This window comes from Callithrix jacchus, chromosome 11 (genome assembly GCF_049354715.1).
Source record: "Callithrix jacchus isolate 240 chromosome 11, calJac240_pri, whole genome shotgun sequence".
Classification (NCBI taxonomy): domain Eukaryota; kingdom Metazoa; phylum Chordata; class Mammalia; order Primates; family Cebidae; genus Callithrix; species Callithrix jacchus.
In genome coordinates this window covers 109,633,223-109,654,747 of record NC_133512.1, presented here as the reverse complement: position 1 = coordinate 109,654,747, position 21,525 = coordinate 109,633,223, and the positions used below count along the sequence as shown (strand labels likewise).

Genomic DNA, 21,525 nt, shown 5'->3' with positions numbered 1-21,525 from the left:
GGACAGTGTATCCACCTACACTCCTGGCAGCTGATGATGAGACTGCCCATCTCAGCCTAAACCGAGCAGCAGTAAGTATTACCATTTTATAAATCTCTGCAAATTTAATAGGCACATGAAGTAGACTCCTGAGTTGTTTTAATTGGGATGTCTTTGTTTATACTTTCCAGATATTTTTTGGCAATTGGTAGTTCTTTTATAAATTTCCTGTCTTTGTCCTTCCGGGTTTGTTGTTGTTGTTGTTGTTTTGAGTTTTGTTTTGTTTTTTTGCCTTTAACTCATTAGGCTGCTAAGCCAAGTAAGTCCTTACTATGCATCATCTCATCAAATCCTCAAAACAGCGTTTCCCCCACTTTATAGGTAAAGAAACTGAGCTCTAAGAAACTGATAGCAGTTAGGTCTTCAGCTTCCTCACTGATTTATTCCTTCATTTAATCAACGTTTTTTGGAGAAGAGTTCTTCATCTTTCAGACATTTTGTAAAATTAGTTAATAGGGCCAAGTACCTGTTATGAACTTATTAGGAAGGTTCAGAAGGAAACTGAGAATGTTCCCAACTCTCAGTTCCTACTATTTCTACCTAAAACTTCCTTTATTCTCTTTTTGCTTTTCCTAACCTAAAGATATTAGTGAACAAGTAACAATGTTCAGTAGATAGCAATGCTACTTACTGATACAAGGTTCAAGGAGGATATATGTATCTGTTCACATATTTGTCAAGAGAGGTAGCCATCCTCAAGAAAAGTGACAGACAGGGATTAAAGAGAGCAATCTGGAGATCAGGCATAACTTTGTAACAAATCATAGTCCATCAGTAGAAATTGTTCAAAAGTACTTATGTAAGTTAATACTGGCTTTCATTTTTTCCATTTTATGTCATCTTACATCCCAAGACCAGTGTTTATGCAATTAACTAAGACTCTAATGTTAATTTATTCTTTATAGCATTTTAGCCCAAACAGCTGAGCTTCTCATGGATTTGGCTAATTTAATCAAATTCCATGCAATTATACTTTAATTAAAAATACATGTGCATAAAGTCAAAATCCTGATATTTAAGTCAATTAAATTTACAACAAAATTAGAAGAGATGCAAATGATTAATTACAGGTCGAGAAGCAAAATTAAAAATAATTCAGTTCTACTCTCTTTTTTAGAAGGTGGCCAAGGCTCAAAAGTTGTCAATGTCACACAGTAAGCAGTAACACTGAGATTCAACTCCAGGCTTCCCGACTTCCAATCCAGAGCCTGTGCATCTGGGCCTTCCCCTGACATCTATTCACAGCTTCACTTAAACAGACCCTGTTCTCCCCAGAACTCTCAAAACTCTCCAACTGAAACTTATAAACTAGGGATTAAAACAGCTAAAGCAACGGAAGAGGTCTTGGTTCTGGGGCTTCGTGCTTTCAGGCAGTCTGCTTAAAATCCTCGGGGGCCATACACATTCTTCTATAAGCTTTGATGGAAATTCGATTTATTCCTTATTAGTTATTAACAAAAACATACTCATTTGCAATTTCAAGGCCCTACATCTTGCCACAAATATTTCTTTCATGTAATAAACAAATACATTAAAACATGAATAAATTATATAAATTCGGGTGCTCATCTCCCCAAATAAGAAGGAATACATCTTTTCTTTCTTCTTTACTATCCTAAGTTTCCCATTACTCTCTGTTTGGACCAATCATTTAAAACTACACACAAACTTTAAGTTCAATTTCTCAACACTATAGTTTTGATTTCTCCACAATGCACCACCTGGCAACCACACTTTCCTCACAACGTAAAGAGAATTTTAACCCTTTAAATAGATTTTAACCCTTTAACCCTTCTAAATAGGAACACAAAGCAGATTTTAAACAACAAAAGCTACTCCAGTTGACCTGACTGTTGATTGCTCATATTATTTCTAGAACTGGATCCTCTAGAACTTAGTCTGGATTATTTGCTAGCCTACACCACTCCCACCACAGGTGTTTCACTCTCTTTCCACCTTCACCCACCAGTAAAGCCCCCACTAGGGCCACTGCCCTACAGACAGAGCCCCCTCCTCCACACACAGGCCTTGGCCCACCTCAATATCCCCTCCACAAGCAGACACTACCTCATCCACATTGACCCTCTCCCCTACCACCAACACATAAAACCTACCCTAGGTATCATTCTAAAGTAACACATTACACCAAGGTCTGGCCTACGTAACTGAATCCTACAACCATTACAAGTGAGAACCTGAAAGTCATGTTAACTTGAGAAACTCTCTTTGTAAACCTTGAAAACATCCGGGAAGGTTTCCATCTCACAAGGACAGGCTTGTCCAAACCTCTCCTTGGAAATTTAGGCAAGGTGATTCCTCTATTATTCATTCAGATTCACAGGTCTTCCCCAGCAAGACAGAGCCCAGGGTGTAAAGCGCACACTCACTGCAAATCTGACTTGGCAGTTCTCCTCTCCCAGGTAGCAGAGGTCTCCCGAGACGTTGGTCTCCAGCCACAGGTGTTCTCCATTCACGGCATTCTCCTGCAAGAAAAAGACCCACCTGGCATCAATTTCTTTTCCCCAGGGGTAAGGGAGACTAATTGAAATTTGGGATACAAGAAAGTTAGTGAAACCAAGGAGTCTAAACATTTCTCATTTTACTCTTCAAAGTATTGCTAGAGTTGATTCTACCAAAATTCTAAAAAGGGAGAAAGGTGTTTGGAAAAACTTTGAGCTATGATTAAAATAGACACTGGGTTTGTAGCTGTTTTATCCATGGAGGGGATCATTTTTGAAACATATTCAACAAATGAGGAAAAAACATCGCTAAATAGTTTAATGTTAAACCTTATCCACTTAGGCTCACTACTGCAAATTTCATGACAATTGAGACTAAAATTCTACTAAAATGGGCCTTTGCTTAGTGAATAAACTTATGAATTAGCTAAAAAGGAGGATGGCAGCATTAAAGTATTTTTAAAAAAGATAGTTTGAAAACATGGTTATACCAGTAACAGGTAAATTATATTTCTAAGGACAGGGGCTTCTTAAAACTTAGTTCAAGTCCCTGTGTACTCAAAGCATAAGTTTCTACTAATTCACATCTTACTAATTCAGTAAGGTTTTCACCCAATTACGTCTCAAGTTTTCAAACTACATGTTACTGCTTCTAAGAATATTCATATCCTTTGGATGGGGAACAGAGCTGCTAAATGTATGACCGGATGAGCATCAATCCCATCTTCTGGAAATGTGTAGCGTGGTATTGGGAAAAGAGGGGAGCAAACTGGTTTTTTAATAGTATAATTAATAGAGTTCCACATTCCTTCTTATGGGACACTACCTTGAAAATTGTAGATTTATATATTAACCGTATATTTCGGTCATTTGCTCAAAAGGGGCTCTGAGCTGTTAGGGAAAGTATTGTATCAAATTAACCATAAAGAAACAAGACTAAGTCTCCATATCTTGCCCTTGTCTCCATGTCAAGAGCAATTATGGAAAATTACTCTTGTTTTTATCTTATTCATCAGATAATGGGCATGTAATTATTTTTTACGGGGGATGTTATGGACTAAACTGTGTCCCCTCAAAATTCATATGTTGGCTGGGCATGGTGGCTCACACCTGTAATCCCAGCACTTTGGGAGGCTGAGGCAGGCAGATCACTTGAGGTCAGGAGTTTGAGACCAGCCTGGCCAACATGGTAAAACCCCATTTCAACTAAAAAAGTACAAAAATTAGCTGGCCGTGGTGACACGCACCTGTAATCCCAGCTATTCGGGAGGCTGAGGCAGGAGAATCACTTGAACCTGCGAGGCAGAGGAGGCTGCAATGAGCAGAGACTGTGCCACTGCACTCCAGCCTGGGTGACAGAGTGAGACTATGTCTCAAAAAAAAAAAAATCTGGGTGAGGTGGCTCACGCCTGTAATCCTAGCACTTTGGGATGCCGAGGCACACAGATCATGAGGTCAGGAGTTCAAGACCAGCCTGGCCAGCAAGGTGAAACCTCATCTCTACTAAAAATGCAAAAAATTGGAGGGCATGGTGGTGCATGCCTATAGACCCAGCTACTTGGGAGGCTGAGGCAGGAGAACTGCTTGAACCTGGAAAATGGAGGTTGCAATAAGCCAAGATCATACCACTGCACTCTGCCTGTGCAACAGAGTAAGACTCTGTCTTAAAAAAAAAAAAAAAAATCTTATGTTGAATCCCTCACTCTCAATGTGATAGAACCTGGAGATGAGACTTCAGGAAGTAATGAGGTCATGGGGGCGGAGCCCTCATAATGGGATCAATGTCTTTATAAGAAGAGACACATGAGAGATTCTCCACATGAGTGCACCAAGGAAAAGCCATATGAGCACACATCAGGAAAGCAGCTGTCTACAATTGAGGAAGAAGACTCTATACAGGACTGGAATCTGCCAGCACCATGACCTTGGACTTCCCACCTACCAGAACTGTGGGAATTGAAGTCTGTTGTTTAAGCTACCAAGTCTATGGCATTTTGTTATAGCAGCCTGAGCAGATGGCTTAAATGAGAAATTTTATAGAATAATCATGTAATTTAGAAACCCATCTCATACATGAGCCACTTTTATTATAACCTACTCCAGAAGTGTCCACTCCATAGCCCTCTGAATCCTAAAGCTTAGTACAGCAAAGCAGAAATATACATCAAATGGCCAGGCGCAGTGGTTCACACCTGTAATCCCAGCACTTCAGGAGGCTGAGACAGGCAGATAACTTAAGGTGAGGACTTTGAGACCAACCTGGACAATATGGTGAAACCCTATCTCTATTAAACATAGAAAAATTAGCCAGGCATGGTGGTGGGCACCGGTAATTCCAGGTACTTGGGAGACTGAGGCATGAGAATTGCTGGAAACCCAGGAGGCAGAGGTTGCAGTGAGCCAAGATCACACCATTGCACTCCAGTCTGGGCAATGAATTGATATTCCAACTCAAATTGATATTACACACACACACACACACACACACACACACACACACACCCCAAATGGTATTTGCTGGGAAAGAAATACCAAGTGTCACCCATCTTTTAAAATAAATGTATTTCTTCAGATTCAGATAGAACACATTTTCCTTTCAGGGCCTAGTGACTCAAACAATTCTGAGGTAAGAACATCCAAAATTTGTATTGTGACATGTGACCTAGCTGTTTCAGGATTCAAAAAAGGCGATTCCAAGTCCTGGACCACAGAAGTGAGTCAGGAAGGGACAGAAGAAGGTGAAGGTGACTAGGGATATAGGCATCCAGGGCTCCAGGACAATGCACAGGGAGACCCTGGGTGGGAGTGCGACATCCACATCTCCTAGTAGCTCGAATCCATTCCTAAAGGGAAAGCAACACTGAAGAGGATCATTGCCCTGTACATCAAAGGGTGGACATCTGTTCACCAAAACTACTTCTTCTCTACAGGTAATTTTTCCCTGTTGCAAGTCATGTTTGATTTTTTTCAAGGAAGTGAATGGGAAAATAAGCTTCACCTCACGGTCAGTCTTGTGGGACAAGAGCAGAGGAAAGAGAAGCATAGCTATGGGTTCAGACCCTAAAAGTTTTCAGATAGTAATGGATGACAAGAACACTGAAAAATTAAGTAGAAAGGCCCTTCATTGCAAGATGTCCTAAACAAATCTGTCCACACAATGTAAAATATTCTACTACTGGAAACTTTTCTCCAAGTCTAAGTTATAACCATTTATACAGAATAATGCTTTTTCATTTTATTATTCTACAATTTATTCAACAATCCTTTATTCAATACCACTGGTACCAGGCACTGAGATTCTGTATTCATCATAAAATCTACCAGAGAAGATGGAACTAAATGCGTAGTAGTAACAGCCAATACAAGGGAAACCACAGCAAAATCCCACCAACTGTTTTAGAAAGTGAAGTCTAAAATGTAGCAGTGGGTAAAATGACAAAACCTACTGATAAAGCAATGAGCTTTCAGCTCCAAGAAAGTAATCTCTAAGCCCACGGAATGTCCTGCCTGATAAGGGTGTTTTTGTTTGTCTGGGAACCTTGGGCCGTAGGGTATCAGCTTGACCCCCACACGGGCTAGAGGCTAATGTCAACCAAATGGGTAGTCAACCCTGCCTACAGGACCAACCCCTAATTAAAACTGGACATCAAGGTTCGGCTCAGCACTACATCATGTATATTATAGCACATAGTGCCTGGGAGAGGTTAGCTAGTGAACCATGACTCTACTCGGAAAGGGCTGTAATAAACCATAAATGGGAGTATTAACAGCTTTCAGGGAATTCTATGTTTCTAGTGAGTTACTGAACCTGAGTGTGGACTTGGGGATTCCCAGACTTGAAACTGATGTCAGAGGAGAGGGTGGTCTCAGGGACTCTTGAATCCTCATAAAGGTGTCTAGCTTGGGTGGCGTTAGCACAGGAATGCAGCAGACAAATGAACTATTTTTGTTTTCTTCCTACAGTTCTCATGAACCCTTCTCCAGCTCCATGTTAATCAACATGAACTTTGGAGTCAGACTTGTTGCCTAATAGCTGTATGACTTAGGGCCCTTCTCACTTCGCCAAACCCTATTTTACTCATCAGTCACATAAAAATCACTGTACCTTCTTTACAGGACCACAGTGATGTTTAAGCCCAATGTTCCACATACAACAAGAAGTTAATAGATGTTCATTATATTTATTGTTGTTGCTGCTGTTACTCTCTAATTGCCCTTCTTCCTCCTAATCCACAGATGTTAGCATTAACTACATTTCTCTCCTTGGTCCTTGTGGTCAAGACTGTTAGCCATTTCTCAAAATAATTATTTCTCCTTTTCCTGGACACACAGTCAGACTTTATTTCCCCAGCCTCCCTTGCAATTAGGTGCAGCCATGTGACCAAATCCTGAACAGTGAAACAGAAGCAGAAATTCCAGACTTGTTCCATTAAATCCTCCCACATGCATTCTTCCACACTTTTATCTCACTGGTCAATTGGAAAGTCAGCCTTTTGGAATCCTCTTGGTGAGATATCAGAGTGACCCTCAGCATGGGTCACTGTATAGCTGTGCGTGAAAGGGCCTGACTCCCAACCCAACCACCTGGAATAGTCTTGGTCTATGACATGGGTGAGACACAACCTCTCTTGTATTAAGCCATTACACACTTGAGTTACTGATGTCAGAGATAAGGTAGTCTTGAGTCCTGCACAAAGGTGTCTAGACTGGGTGGCACTGGCACAAGAATGCAGTAGACATTTGCTGCAGAGCCCCATTTACCCCAATAAATGCAGGCCTCTTCCCTTTGCTTTTAGTTTTGTCTGAGTTTCTTTTCATTATCTGAATCTACCCCCAGTTACTCACTATAACGCTGGGTAGTGCATCTAATTTCGGAGTCATGGTTTCTTCTGCTCTGAACTCTGACACCTTCTCTGATTTATTTTACCTTAGTATAAACTGAGTTCCCCCAAAAGAGAACGAAGATTGTGCCTCTCCCTTGTTCAGAATGCTTAGACGTTTCCCTATTTATAAAATAAAATCCAAATTCAACCTGGCATACTAGACTCCAATAGCAGTATCAGTCATTCTTTTATTCCTGTTCCTTGTCATTCTTTTTTTTTTGAGACAGGGCCTTGCTCTGTTGCCCAGGCTGGAGTGCAGTGGCATCACCATAGCCTCAAACTGCTGGAGTCAAGCAACCCTCCCACCTCAGCCTCCTGAGTAGCTGGATTACAGGTGTATGCCATCACTCTGGGCTCCCTGTCACTCTTCTTGAAACATACCCTGCATTTCCTTTTGGGTGCCATGTTTTTGTTCGTTCTACTGTCCCTACCTGGAAACATCTTTCTCTCTTCTCTACACATGCATCTTGAAATACCACCTCAAATAGTACACAACTCAAAGAGTATCCATATGTGCCAGACAGAAAAATAACTCTGTTTCTAAAAAAAGATAACACGTCTTCTGTACTGGTGAGTCCTGAGACAAGGCTATATAGCAATACATACATTTATGTTGATAGATTTACATGGATGGATCTATTTATCTACGAGTAGAGATTTACTTAGGTAGACATAAACATAGATTTCTAGATATAGGCATGTTTTCTTACTCATGTGCTACCAAAATTCTAGTAATGGTTATAGGTAAAAAGATAAAGGTAAGGCAAGTGTTCAAGACTGAATAATACAGATAAAGAGTGTGTTCACACAAGAAGCAAATACTCCACACAAAATGAAGACACTCGCTTACAAAAATGTTTTAAAACAATGAGAATTATAAATGTGTCCTACGTAAATGTCCTTACAAAATCAAAAAGGAAAAAGAATGAATTGCCTCCCCCTGAAAATCTTCAAGATAATAACTGAGAACAAACTGTGTTGGATATTTTAGATTTGTGCTATACAACATGCATGTGGCTACTGAGGACTTGAAATATGGTTAGCACTAATTGAGATGTGCTTCTCTTTGTCAAATTCATGGCAGATATTGACTATTTAGTAGGAAAAAATGTAAAATATCTCACTAATAATTTTTATGTTGATTACATGTTGAAATAATATTTTGAATACATTTTGTCAAACAAAATATGGAATTAAAATTAATCTTACCTATTTATTTTCATTTTTTAAAGTGTGGCTACTAGAAAATTTATCATTACAGCTCATATCTATTTCTATTGGACAGTGTTCATTTAGATAATCACTTGCCTAGACACAGAAGACTAGACCAAGACACTTCTCAGAGATCTGCGAAGTTATAGGATACCATGATTTCCCTCAGCAGCCATGGTGATTCGATTTTAAAACTCTCCCATTCTCAGAAAATAAAGGAATGGCGAGGGTCTGTGAAACTGAGGTCGATCCATCCCTCTATTTACGTGGCTGACCAAGACCAGGATCTCCACTGATTTACAGTGAGCAGTAGTTCCTTATGCTCTGCTCAACAGTCTCATTTATCAATTACTCTGACTTCAGATTTTTGAAATGGGGATAGTAGCAGGGTAAGATGTGGGGCAGTGGGGGCTGTGAGTGATGATACTTAGACCTGACAAAAAAGCAGGGGTCTGAAGCTTGAAATGAAGGTCCAGGACTCCTAGGACCCACAGGAAACAGGTCTGAAATGAGAACATGCACACACACAAGCACACACACACAAACACACATGCACGCACACATACCCCTGCCTCCTTCTGGCTTTTCATTCAAGGTTTCTAAAGATAAGATGACCTAGTTTCATAACCCAGTTTAAACCAATCCCACATGAAGACTCTGGTTCCTTAATCTTGTCCCTGAACCAAACTGTGAGGCAGTGCATCAACTGTGTGATGTTTCTAACTGCCTCAGAGAACGTGTTTCTTTTCTTAGAATCAGAAAGGAAAGGTGCTTTGGACTGAAGATCTGGCTTTGTTTGTATTGAGGCTCTGTTTTCCGCAGCTCTTGGGACTAAAGACAGTTTGCCAATGAGGAAGGAAAACAAAATGAAATCAAGGGTGCTGGGTTTAAAACCAATGTGCCCTTTAAGAAAGATCTTGGTGGCTTTTCCACCACTGTTCAGGGGGTTGTTTTAGGCAGGGTAATGGGCAAAAACAAATTATGAAACGTGGAGACAGATGGGAGACACACTTCCTCAGCTCTCTGCTGCAATTCTACTAACAGGGAAGAGTGCTGTAAGTCCAAATGAAGTCTCCATTGCATGGGAGATATGACATTTAAAAGAAGATACACATTATCTGTGGAACAGACACACTTCTAAATGGACTAATTCACTCTAAACTGGGAACTTGGAAACCATCCCAGGAGATGAGAATATTTTTCCTTTTTAGGCATTACTTCCTTCCTTTCTAGTAATTTAACTTGTTTTACCCCAACTGGCTTGGCTGACAGGCATCACCCAGTGTCAGAGGGGGCAGATGCGGCAGGTTGTCACTGTGAAGGTGAAAAGAGGATGCTTTTGTGAAGAGTAGGAAGAATGAAGTACTGTGGGTGCCTTAAGATCTAACACAATGTGTTGAATTAGGAAGGAAATTTAAAGAGAGTTACTTAGGATTAAAACAGCATAAATCCATTTATTTTTCAAACAGACTTTGGAGTCATGCCTACCAAGCCTTCCAGGAACTGGAGATTATCTGAGTGCCTGTCAACTCCCAGTGAAATATCCCCTTCTCACTGATTAAGCAGAAAAACTGTAATCAATTCCTCCCGACATCAGTAACCAAGCAGCTACTAGGTCTATGACACCGCGCTCTCCACTGTGAAGAGAAAACAAGCAGAAAACATTGCCCCTCCTTTTAAGCAGCCTAAAATCTGGCAGCCATAAATAAGAAAGTCAAACAAAAAAATGAATTTGGTTCTAAAATCTGTAAGACAATGCACTATGAACAGAGAGGTATTGTGAGGATACAAAGCAAAGAGTACATCAGATAAATAGAATCGGTTTGATTGAAAAGATGAGCATGGCTTGGCAGAGAGCAAAAGAGAAAATCTCTACAGGAAATAGCAATTTTCAGACTGAGTTGAGCCCAGTATCCACTGCTGTCAATAGAAGACTCAGGCGCCATACAGAAGACTGATCTGGATACCCTCCACACATCAGCGTTACAGGTTCTATCCCTGACATGCACGGAGGGAAATAACTGTGTACAGGCACACAGCAGGAGAGAATGCTTGGGATTTTGAGAAACAAGCTAAAACTGAGAGAGAGAGAGAGAGAGAGAGAGAGAGAGAGACTGTATATATCACAAACAAGGAAACGAGAACATAAAAATGGAATATTTAAAGAAAATTATTAAATTCATGTACTCAAAGCATTAAAACTGTCTGCTAGAATAGCACCCTCCTGGCCAAGAAGTGCAGGAGCCTAAGGTCTAGGCTCACTAAATCAGTGCTCACCTGTCTCAGGCTCCCTACAAATAGACTTAAAGCCATTTGCCAAAGTATATTTAGGAAATAATTGTGTCCCCTCAGATGACTTTGACACATAGGCTAGTGTCAGAACACGACCCTTTTGGGATTCCACAATAAGTAGAAACTTGGGGACTGAGATTCTAATTCCAGGTTCACTCTGACTTACTTTATAACTTCAGACACACAGTGAACAGTTTTTTATAATCTGTTTCCTTACAGATGAAGGAAGAAGAATAGAGTAACAGAGGCCGGACAGTCATAGTAGCAGAGGCCTTTAAGGTGACCCCCATTTATTCCCCTGAGTCAAAGGTTATGGTCCAGAGAAAATTTCAACCCAAGAGTCAAGTGGGGTGGGAAAGGAAATAAGAGAATCCTCATCATCTCTGCTGGATCCCTGTCTGCCACCGTGGTCAAGACACTCAGAAGCACAACTTAGCCCTACTGGGGCCCTTTACCTTACAAAAGGCAAGAGACTGGAGTTGCCCCTACCTTTTTATAAGCTCCTGCCACCTTCCTTTTTATTTGAAAGATTCAAAGAGGCTCCAACCCCAATCATTGCTCAATAAATAGTAATGCTGAATAAGTAAAGGTTGCTCATCTTCATCGAGTCCAGAAGAGTGAACTAATGGTAGGAGATGAGGGAACCAAACCAGCGGGTGGAGGAGAGGGAAAGCACAGAGAGGTGACTCTTCTTGCACTTTAAACAGAACAAAGAAATCCCTGGTTGGCTCCTTGAACAGAAGAGCAAACTAAAGTAATACAAGTAACCTAAAGTCTTAGCTAGAGAAAAAGTCACTGAAGTATTTTTAACAATCTGCTTTTTCCTCTCTTCTGAAACAAATGCTTTGCATAATTGTAATAAGTGAGTGTAGCATGTTGGTCACGGTTTGGTTTCTGTTTACTAACACCAAAGTCAACTCACAAATATATCGGGTTTTTTCCAGAGTAACATCTCGCAACTCCTTACACATCAGATCTCTAAGCCCTCAGATGGACTGTCGGTTTTCCCTCCACTGTTAAATGTTACCTAAGTGTTTCATGTCTTGCCATAGCTTCAACAGACCTCCAAGATGGGGTATCCACAATCAAAGAAAAGGGAAGAGGGAGGGAGGGATAAAAGATCACTATGCAAACACCCAGCCTTAGTTCCTATTTGTTCTTCCCTCACCCTGTACTGCAGCCTCCCACCACTGGCCAAAAATACCGTTTTGATGAAATATTAGAGTAGGTACCTCTCTACAGGAGTCAGAAAATAATACCTTGCAGCCAAGCTCTGGCTCAGGCAGGACACTTAATTAATTTAAACTTGATTAAACTACCCCTCATTAGAATCTCTCACCTCAAAGAAGGCCCCGATGCTGTAGACTGCAGGATGGTTTGGAATGTCATGAATATTAATCTAACTCTTCCTGTTCCTTGACGTATGACGCACTCTCTCATCGCCCCATGCATAGCCCTCTTAGGTTTCATGTTTATGCATTTAATTATGTTTAATTATGCAAACACTGGTACAAATATACTCTCTTATAGGTTAAGAGTTTATTAAATAACTATCCCAGAATAAAGGAGAAAACTCCAGGAAAGGAATATTCTTTCTATACACCAATTCAACAGGGCCAGGCAGCATCTGAACACTCTCAGTATAACAATCTCTCCACCAAGGAAGAAGCTGTAGTTCAGGAACATCCAGTCTTTTGCCAGGCACTTCATAAATGTGGGCAGCATTTACACTGGCATGCATCCAAAATGTAGGATGTTAGTAAGACAGGAGAGGAAGAAATGTTATAATACAGAGGATAACAGATCATGGCACAGGTTTCCTTTCCACCACCCCACCTTTCTCTTTCATGTGGAGAAAAAGAACATGGATTATCCCCGTCTATTCAAACTCAACGAAAAGTGCTAAGTAAAGCTCATCATCAGGGAAGGCTGGCAGAACTTCAGGGAAGCCCTTCTCTCTCTTGATACCTTTTCCTCACATTGCTTCAGGAAGGGACAAAGCCTTTGGGTCTACAGTTAGAAACAGTTTCTCAGCTAAGAACTTGACTCGTTGAAGACTCTCAATAAATGTATTTAATCAACTAAAGAATTTCAGAGTGTAATCTTCAAGTAAAGTTAATCATTTTTGTGAGTGTATTATGGTTAAAATGTTCACATCAGTTCATATACCCAACCTACTAATGCAAGACCCATCTACCTTTGGTTGGGGGGAGGAAGGAAAAGCAGTAGAATGACACGAAGTGCCTGTAATCCTCTGGGGGGAAAAAAACACCCGGAAAAACTCAGCTCAACCTGAGGAAATCAAAACTTAGATTGCATGATGTTGCACTAAGCGTAAGCTCTATTCATCGTCAACTTGGCAGAAACTAATAAAGTATGCACGTGAGGTACTTTTTATCACACAGCTGCAGTAGTGCTTCAAATGATGTGGGAAGCTTCCATCTTAGTCTTGAACACATCTGACTTCATATAAAGGAGCTACACTCATAGGAGTTTGGAAATGTAGCTGCAGCTAAGGTATCTGAGGATAGGTCAGTGGGCAATGTTGAAAATTATTAAGCAAGTCTTCCTTGTAGCTAGAGAAATCCTGAGAATGAGAGACATAAAACATGCACTGAAGTGATGTTTAAATGAAAAAGCCGACACCTACACTCCAGTCCAAAGTCGCTCTGGGCTCCTTGGCTGGACCATTTGCCACAGGAAGGCTGAGGGGATGTGCAGGAGCCAGATGCTGGAGGCCTGCCCGGGAGATTGCTTTCCTGCAGCAAGAAGAAAAACAAAAACAAAAAAAGAAAAACCAATGTCAGAATCTCATACAGAGCTCAAAATTTCCCATGGGGTAGAACCAATGCCTGACTTAACCTTCCAAATCTGGAAACCTTTATGTACTGAAAACCAATGTACTGAAATATACCTCTCTAAAGTGCATGGTGTCTGTAGAGGTGGCAGGTCCCAAAAGACAGGGTGGTTGAGGGGACCACTGGGGGGAAATACTGCTTGAGAACCAAAAATTAAAGTAGAGGGAAAGAACAAAGGTCTTGGCTCTTCATTTATGGAAAAAAGACCTAGGGTTTGGGCAGCCACCATACTTGAACAACTTTAAGATTGCCAAAGACTAAAAGGAAGAAAAATGGGTTTGTGAGTCTCCTACTGAAATTCCTCCATTTACCAGAAAAGCACTCTCCATGATGGTTACAGCTGAAAGTTCATTATTATTTTGCTCTCCTCTCAAGAATATTCACCTTTCCCTATCCTCCTTACCCCTGTAGAGGACTACATAAACTTGAGGTTCTAAATGGGAAAAGACTGCTTTGCATCTGTCAAGAAATTGCACAACCGATGTCTTACCAAGATCCACAATAAGATAAAGCCTAAACACTAATGAGATTTTAGATTTGTTGAATGGAACATAACAGAATTCAGGTCAGAAAGGAGGGTTTGCATCAGGAGAGGCTGAGATAGCCCCAACCCGAGTCTGCAAAGAAATGAAACAAAAGGGGCTACTTTAGCAATATAAATATGATCATTGCTGAGCAAAGGGAAGGGAGGAACAGTCAGAGCATAGTGGTGAGAATAAGAATAGCAAGAAGCAAGAAAAAGCAGGGATCGCCTAAGGAGATCCGTGGGATTATCAGGGATCATGGAAGTTCAGTTTCTGAACAGCCTCATGAAAAACGCCTCACAACGGTCTAGAGCTTAAACATGAGTGCTGATTTGTGATTTAACTAAGTTGCTTCCTAAAAGGGAGAGAGGCTTTTCCTCTAATAGTATCTAAGTGTGGTCTGAGAAGTATCTGAAGTAGAATCAGGAGAGTTTTGTGATGCTGCATCTCTGAGTCCCGAATCCGTTGGAGGGTGAGGCACAGGAATCTGCATGAACACACAGTCCCAAAGTTCTCTTTGGTGCACTAAACGTCTTAAACTTTGCTCTACGGGAGCATGTACATTTGGGCGGCTAGGACACAACTTTCCAAAGCCCAGCAAGGGAGCTCTAAAGAAAACATCAGCAGTTTCATTATTTACTTTATCTCTATTTGGCTCTCTGCAGCTACTCTCATATGACCTGAACACTGCAGTAAGAATCTGCCATCTCGGAGACTAGGCCTGCAGACACCCTGGATCCCCAGAGAGGCCCAGCTCCTCAGACTCCTCATACCCCTTGGACGACACAGAGGAACAAGGCTCCAGATAGTGGAATGGAGAAAAGGAAAGCAGTGACGGCCAGATCTGTGATGAATCCCATCATAAATGTGTCGCTAAAGGAAAAGAGACACGCTCCACATAAAGGAGAAGGAATGGGAGCAGAATTTAAAAGCTTTCTTGAAACCTAAAGGGCAGGTAATTTTTCCATCCTGCTCAGTGACCTCTGCAAACTCCCTCCAAAAATAGAACCTGTAAAGTTGAGCAAGATGAACAGTAGCCCCCAAGCCTGAGGAAATGCTGAGTAGAAGCCAGTAAACAGTCTAGGATTGTGCAACCATGAATCAATTACCATATTGTCAGAAAGCTCAGCAAGTGTCTAGACCTTTGGGGTTTTTTTTGAGTCTCTTGTATTCCTATACAGGAAGTCCCAGAAATAGTGGGTAGGTCTTCAGTAGTTGGAAGCGATCACATCGAGCTTGTTGTAGCCTACTTTCAAAAACTTCCACTGGGTAGCAGACAATGCACTGACTTTATACAACCCCCGAAAGAGTCATTATGAAGATGAAGGCCTTTAATGATGACCCAATATTCTCGTTCCTCACTTTCACCCAAGCAAATAATTGGCAACATCAATTCTAGCCCCTCACCCCAGAGCATATTCCATATCATCCAGCAATAAGAAAGGAACAGTGGAAAAATTTTATACAGTGATCTGTCATTTCAAAACAATTTTTCTCCACCCACCTGTATTGAAGGAACTTTCTTTAGCATTTATTAGGGTTTTCTCCAGCTTTCAAGGGATCTGCATGGTGTCTCTGAGCTACGGTTTTCATCATAAGAAAATCAGATCTCTGCAGAGTCGGAATACACAGGTTCTACATTTGATTCCTTAACAGTCAACACAACCTAAATTAAGTGTTCTTACACAAAGTACCAAACCATACCCAAGTGTAAACTCTTGGAATGGCTGAAGATTCCTAAATCTTGGTTTTTAATGAGAAAAACACAAATCTTTCATTTTTTTCATTAACTGTGCCAGATGGTTTTGATTAAAAAAATGTTTTTAATAAAAAATAAAATTCTACTATAAGGCACCAGTAGAAACCACAGGACAAATGAGTTTAACTCATCAGAACTGGTAGATTCTGACCACTGAAACCTGGCTACTCTTCCTAATTAGGACTAACAGGAGGAGCCAATTTCTGAAATAATCAAATTAGGCTTCAAGGCTCCAAGCCACTTGTGTCTATGAAAGAAAATGTGGCTACACAATAAGAGACATACAAACATTTAACCTTGAATGAAATTACAGTCAAATCACACTCTTTCCCAGACTAAGAACAGAAACAAATAAGGCCTTTTTTGTCAATCATTTATTTCTCTTTGTGGATACAAATTCAAGTCTGGTTTTAAGTCTACACACGTAAACATTAACTAGGAGAAAAAATAAGTAAAAAACATCAAACTGGCTGCCAGTTTGTAACTGTAATTGGCCTCACACAAGGACATACAAATCGGAAAAATATATCTAGGTATAACAGGGTGGAGGAAGTAACTTCTGATTAGAACTTTCCCTTCTTTTAAATAATGATGGGAGCAAATCCTTGTCTCCAATAATTCATACATGTATACACACTTTCTTCCAAAACAAGAAAAGCGTTTGATTATACCTCAGACTTCAAATGTAAGTTAGTGAAAGTTATTTTTCTGTTTGAATTCCTCTTGGTGGTAGATGACATTTAAGGGTCTAGAAGAACTTGCTGTGTCATTGGGAGTGGGATGAGGGGCAGCAGTGTTATGAAGAACTTGCTGTGTCATTGGGAGTGGGATGAGGGGCAGCAGTGTTATGAAGAACTTGCTGTGTCATTGGGAGTGGGATGAGGGGGCAGCAGTGTTATGCTGCAATTTGCTCCTATTAAAAAAAAAATCAATGGGGTTTCAACTTATTCTTTCCTTCTGCTCAGAGTCCTCTCAAGCCCATGGTCAGCAAAACCATAAAATGCCAATGATTCTTTCTATTCATTTCACAACAACGCTTCATAAGGGATGGCTATAATCACAAATCCTTCTTTGAAAAGAACTGTGATATTAACTGTGAAATAATAATAAAAGAAAATGTCCTATAAAGCAGTTTCAATAATATAATGTCACAGTTAATATCAATTACCTGAAAGACCTCTAACATATTTAAAATATAAAAGTCATCACACATTTTAAATAGCGTCATATTATTTTCTTCACTTCATTCAATAAGACTATAAACTCCTAAAGGACAGGCTCAATCAATCTACTAATCTTATTACATTCTAGCCCTGGGGTAGGCACAGTCTATATTCAATCAATGCTTTCTGAGTTAATGAATGAACCAAGAAGCTGAGCAAAATAGCTTGCTGATTAGATGAAGGGTTGAGAAATCTGATTAGGATGATTTCAATAATATCCCAGGTCTTACATTTCAGTGATATTCTTTCCTGAGAGAGTCAGGAATCCTTCAAAGCAGCTCTTTAAAAATAAATGCAAATAAGATAGAATCCAGTGTTAAGAACCATGGGAAACATCAAAATAGCTTTGTGTGGTCAACATTAAAATGAAATCCCTTTGCCACATTCATAAAGGGCATATGATAGTGTTAGTATTTTTACAAGGTGTTTAATGAAACATACAGCACATACGCTTCATAAACAGAGGTTCTTACATTTATGGAAAAATATGTGAATAAGTGGTTATTTAGCTACAGATACCCTTTTCTAAGTATCCGTTTTGCAAAATTCTCTCAATTTCCTATGGTTCCAGTTTCAGTCTGATTCTAGGTTTATGTGGCTCCCATTTTCTATGTGTCCCCATACTGCCAGATCCCTCTCTGGGTGACGCTACATGTGAGAATAGAATCAGGATTCTTCTTGCAGAGTAGAAAAGCACCCAAGAATCAGGAAGTCTCTTACCCAGAACACTCCTAAACATTGACACATTAGAGACTGGTGAACTCATCCTGTTGTTCTAGAAGACGAACTAGCTATCTAAGAAGTTACATAGTATCTTGGTTTGATTCTCGGAGAGAGTTCTTTTTTTATATATATCCTTTAAGTTGTGGGATACATGTGCCAAACGTGCAGGTATGTTACATAGGTATACACGTGCCATGGCAGTTTGCTGCACCCATCAACCTGTCATCTACATTAGGTATTTCTCCTGATGGTATCCCTCCCCCAGCCTCCCACCCTCCCAGAGGCCCCGGTGTGTGATGTTCCCCTCCCTGTGTTCATGTGTTCTCATTGTTCAACTCCCACTTATGAGTGAGAACATGCAATGTTTGGTTTTCTGTTCCTGTGTTAGTTTGCTGAGAACGATGGTTTCCAGTTTCATCCATGTCCCTGCAAAGGACCCTAGAGAGTTCTTAATCACTTTGTGTATCGTTGTCTTTTTCCTTACATCATATGGGCACTAACTCTGCTTATATTCAAAGCAGTTCACAATGCTTTTTCGTTGACCTAGATAAGCTACCTACAACGCTAAGGATAGTCCACACAATAATTAAAAAAAAAATTGTCCCAAGCTGCATACAAACTTGACCGGTGATTTATGTCAGGGAACAAACCATGTGTAATTAATTATTTGAGCCTAAATTCTACTTTATATTATATATGAACTCAGTATTTTTTATTATATTAATGTACATTGAAATGTTGAAGAATGAAATTACTATTGAGCCAAAGGTTGTGCTTTGTTTCCTAAGGAACTCCTCCCATTGAGTCATTCAGAAAATCACTTTTGGTATTGAATCTTCAACATAATGTACCAGTATTATCCTACATTTGTTACTTTCACAGTGATTGTCCAACATTGGTACTCAACCTTTGCCTACCATGGGGCTTAAGAATCAGTCCATTCAAAGCCCTCCAGGTATTTCTAATGCATATCCTGGCTACAAACCACTGTTCCACAAAGATGTGCAAACATCTGACTACTTCATTACCTCTGTTAATATGACTAAGCCCAGGCATTTACATACTGAAACATATTCATCCAACAATGTATTTACCCAATGTCTATGTTATGCCAAGCACCATTCTAAAGGTGTAGAATACAAGAATGAATAAGACAGACATGAATCACTACCTTTGAAAAGCTTACAGTTGAATAGGAAATACATTTTTCCAGGCACTGAATCATCTTACATATTTTATGTATCCCTCGCCATAATAAGATACATACATTTATGGTCCCTATTTTGTAATAAATTTCCCATCTGTATAATAAATGTTCTCCACAGGGCTTATGGAGAACATGTAAGCACACGTCCAAAGACACACGGGTAAGAAGAGGTCCCAGTAAGATCTGAATGCAGGCATCTAACTTCAGAAGGTATATACTTAACCATTTCATGACCTCACGCTTTTATAAAATGCTGACAGTACACATACACATAGCAAACCAGACATACTATAAAATTAACCTCTTCTATACTGCTTTTCAAACAGCTGCAATTAAATTTCCTACCTCTAGAACAAGAATGTAAACTTCTACAGCAAGAGGACATGTTTAGTAGGCATTGGAATGCAGAAGTTAAGCACACACCTTACCTTATCAATTAATGGTTATGTAGTCAAATAGCTTGAGGTCTTTCAGCCTCAGTTTTCTTATATATAAAACAAAAATAGTGCCTAACTCAGAGAATAGTGGAAAAAATGTGTGCAGGATGCTTGGCACAGAGTAAGCAGGATCGATAGTTGCTATTATTGTTCGTACACACATCAGCAGGCCCCCACAGCACCAGCCAAAGCTAGGTACATGGTAAATCTCTGAATAAATATGTGCTTTTTGATTGCTCTCAAATAGTCTAAGTTCCCTGGACACTTCTGTTCATTCAACAAACATTTTACAAGCTTCCACCACGCGTCAGGCAGTTCAAAGGGGTTATTCAAACAGAAGATTTCCTCTTCTGTCAGTAAATAATTCCATGGTTGCCAAAGGAATCATTCTTCTTCCCTGACTCACCCATATTCCTAATACAAAGTCAGCAAGCACCACACACTTTCCTCAGGGAGATTTACCAACATATGAAACGTGCAAATGTGCAGTCCAAATGCCATTGGAAGTATTTATTATATTTATGTAAATAAATGCAATGCCTAAAATACTTTTTTTTTTTTTTTTTGCGTAAGTATAAAAATGGCCTGGCAGCTAATGCCCCTGAGAACTTGTGAACTCATCTCTCAGACAGGATTTACTTCCCAGGCATCATCTTTCCTAACCACATCCATAAGGCAATACCAGTAGGGGCTTGGCATGGGATGTGGCAACAAATCTCATTTTAAAACATGGTAAGATGACTTAACTGAGACTTTCTCCAGAGTTAATGACATTCTTCTCCTTATGGTATCCTTTGAGGGCAAAAGCAATCCTTGAGAATGGAGAAAATGTAATCATACTGTTGTTATGGGTTGAACTGTGTCCCCCCAAAGTTCTTATGTTGAAGTCCCAATTGCTAGTAGCTCAGAATGTAACTGTATTGTAAGACAGGGTCTTTACAGAGGCAATCAAGTTAAGATGAGGTCACTGGGACAGGCCCCTACCCCAACATGACTGTGTATTTATAGAAAGGGGAGATTTGAACTCAGAAACACACAGAGGGAGAAAGCCACGTGAAGATGAAGGCAGAGATGGGGTGATGGTTCTCTAAGCCAAGTAACACCGAAGATGACCAGCAGCCGCCAGCAGCTAGGGGAGAGACCTGGAACAGATTCTCCCTCACCGTCCTCAGAGAGAACCAACCCCGCCGACAGTTTGATCATAGACTTGCAGCCTCCAGAACTGTGAGATGAGACAACACATTTTCATTGTTTAAACCCATCAACGTGTGGAGCTTTGTTATGGCAACCCTAGCAAATGCACATACTTCAAAACCACCTCCAAAGTTTGAATTTAGCATGATAGGGTTTGGCAGACTTCAAAATGCTGACTTCCCTTTTCCAGTTGCCCCCACAAAATCTTGGGTGCCTTCCCATGATAATGCCACCCTTTATAAACTAACAATACTTAAACAGAAACACATTTCCATGAAAAACGTCATTCTCATACACATAGTAGTAAGAGCCTCTGACTGAGTTTTATTTAACTCATTAGCAAAGTAACAAGCAGAGAAGACAAATGCAAATTCAAAAATATAAATAAGAAATTGAGATTTATAAAAGTCAGGAAAGAAATGCCTAACAAGACTGCTAAATTAGATGTATGAGTAGTTTATACTCTATGGATTAATAATATCTTAATCTCTGTGGCATTAATTCTCTTTTAGTCTGTAAAATCATAACACATCAGCTTTTCACAGGTTAATGTCTAGCCTTCCAGAAATATAAACTATCAGCACCTCTATCGTTTTGTATTATTAATAATAATCAAATATACAGAAACAACAAAATTGTAGTACCTAAGAACATCAGATGAGAGACAATTAATAAATAACTAGATTCTGCTTTTATTGTGGGAGGCTAACTAGAA

General features: G+C 40.0%; 1 protein-coding gene across 17 annotated transcripts in view; it reads right to left on the bottom strand.

The window, feature by feature from the left end:
• Window positions 1–21,525, bottom strand: part of DGKI (diacylglycerol kinase iota) — a 448,494-nt gene that overhangs the window by 279,674 nt on the left and 147,295 nt on the right. For all 17 annotated transcript variants that reach the window (XM_035254659.3, XM_035254662.3, XM_035254663.3 and 14 more), the window contains exons 2-3: window positions 13,536–13,644; window positions 2,427–2,522 (exon numbers count right to left, since the gene is read on the bottom strand). In XM_035254659.3, coding sequence (XP_035110550.1) covers window positions 2,427–2,522; window positions 13,536–13,644 — 205 coding nt within the window. The remainder of the gene's footprint in view (window positions 1–2,426; window positions 2,523–13,535; window positions 13,645–21,525) is intronic.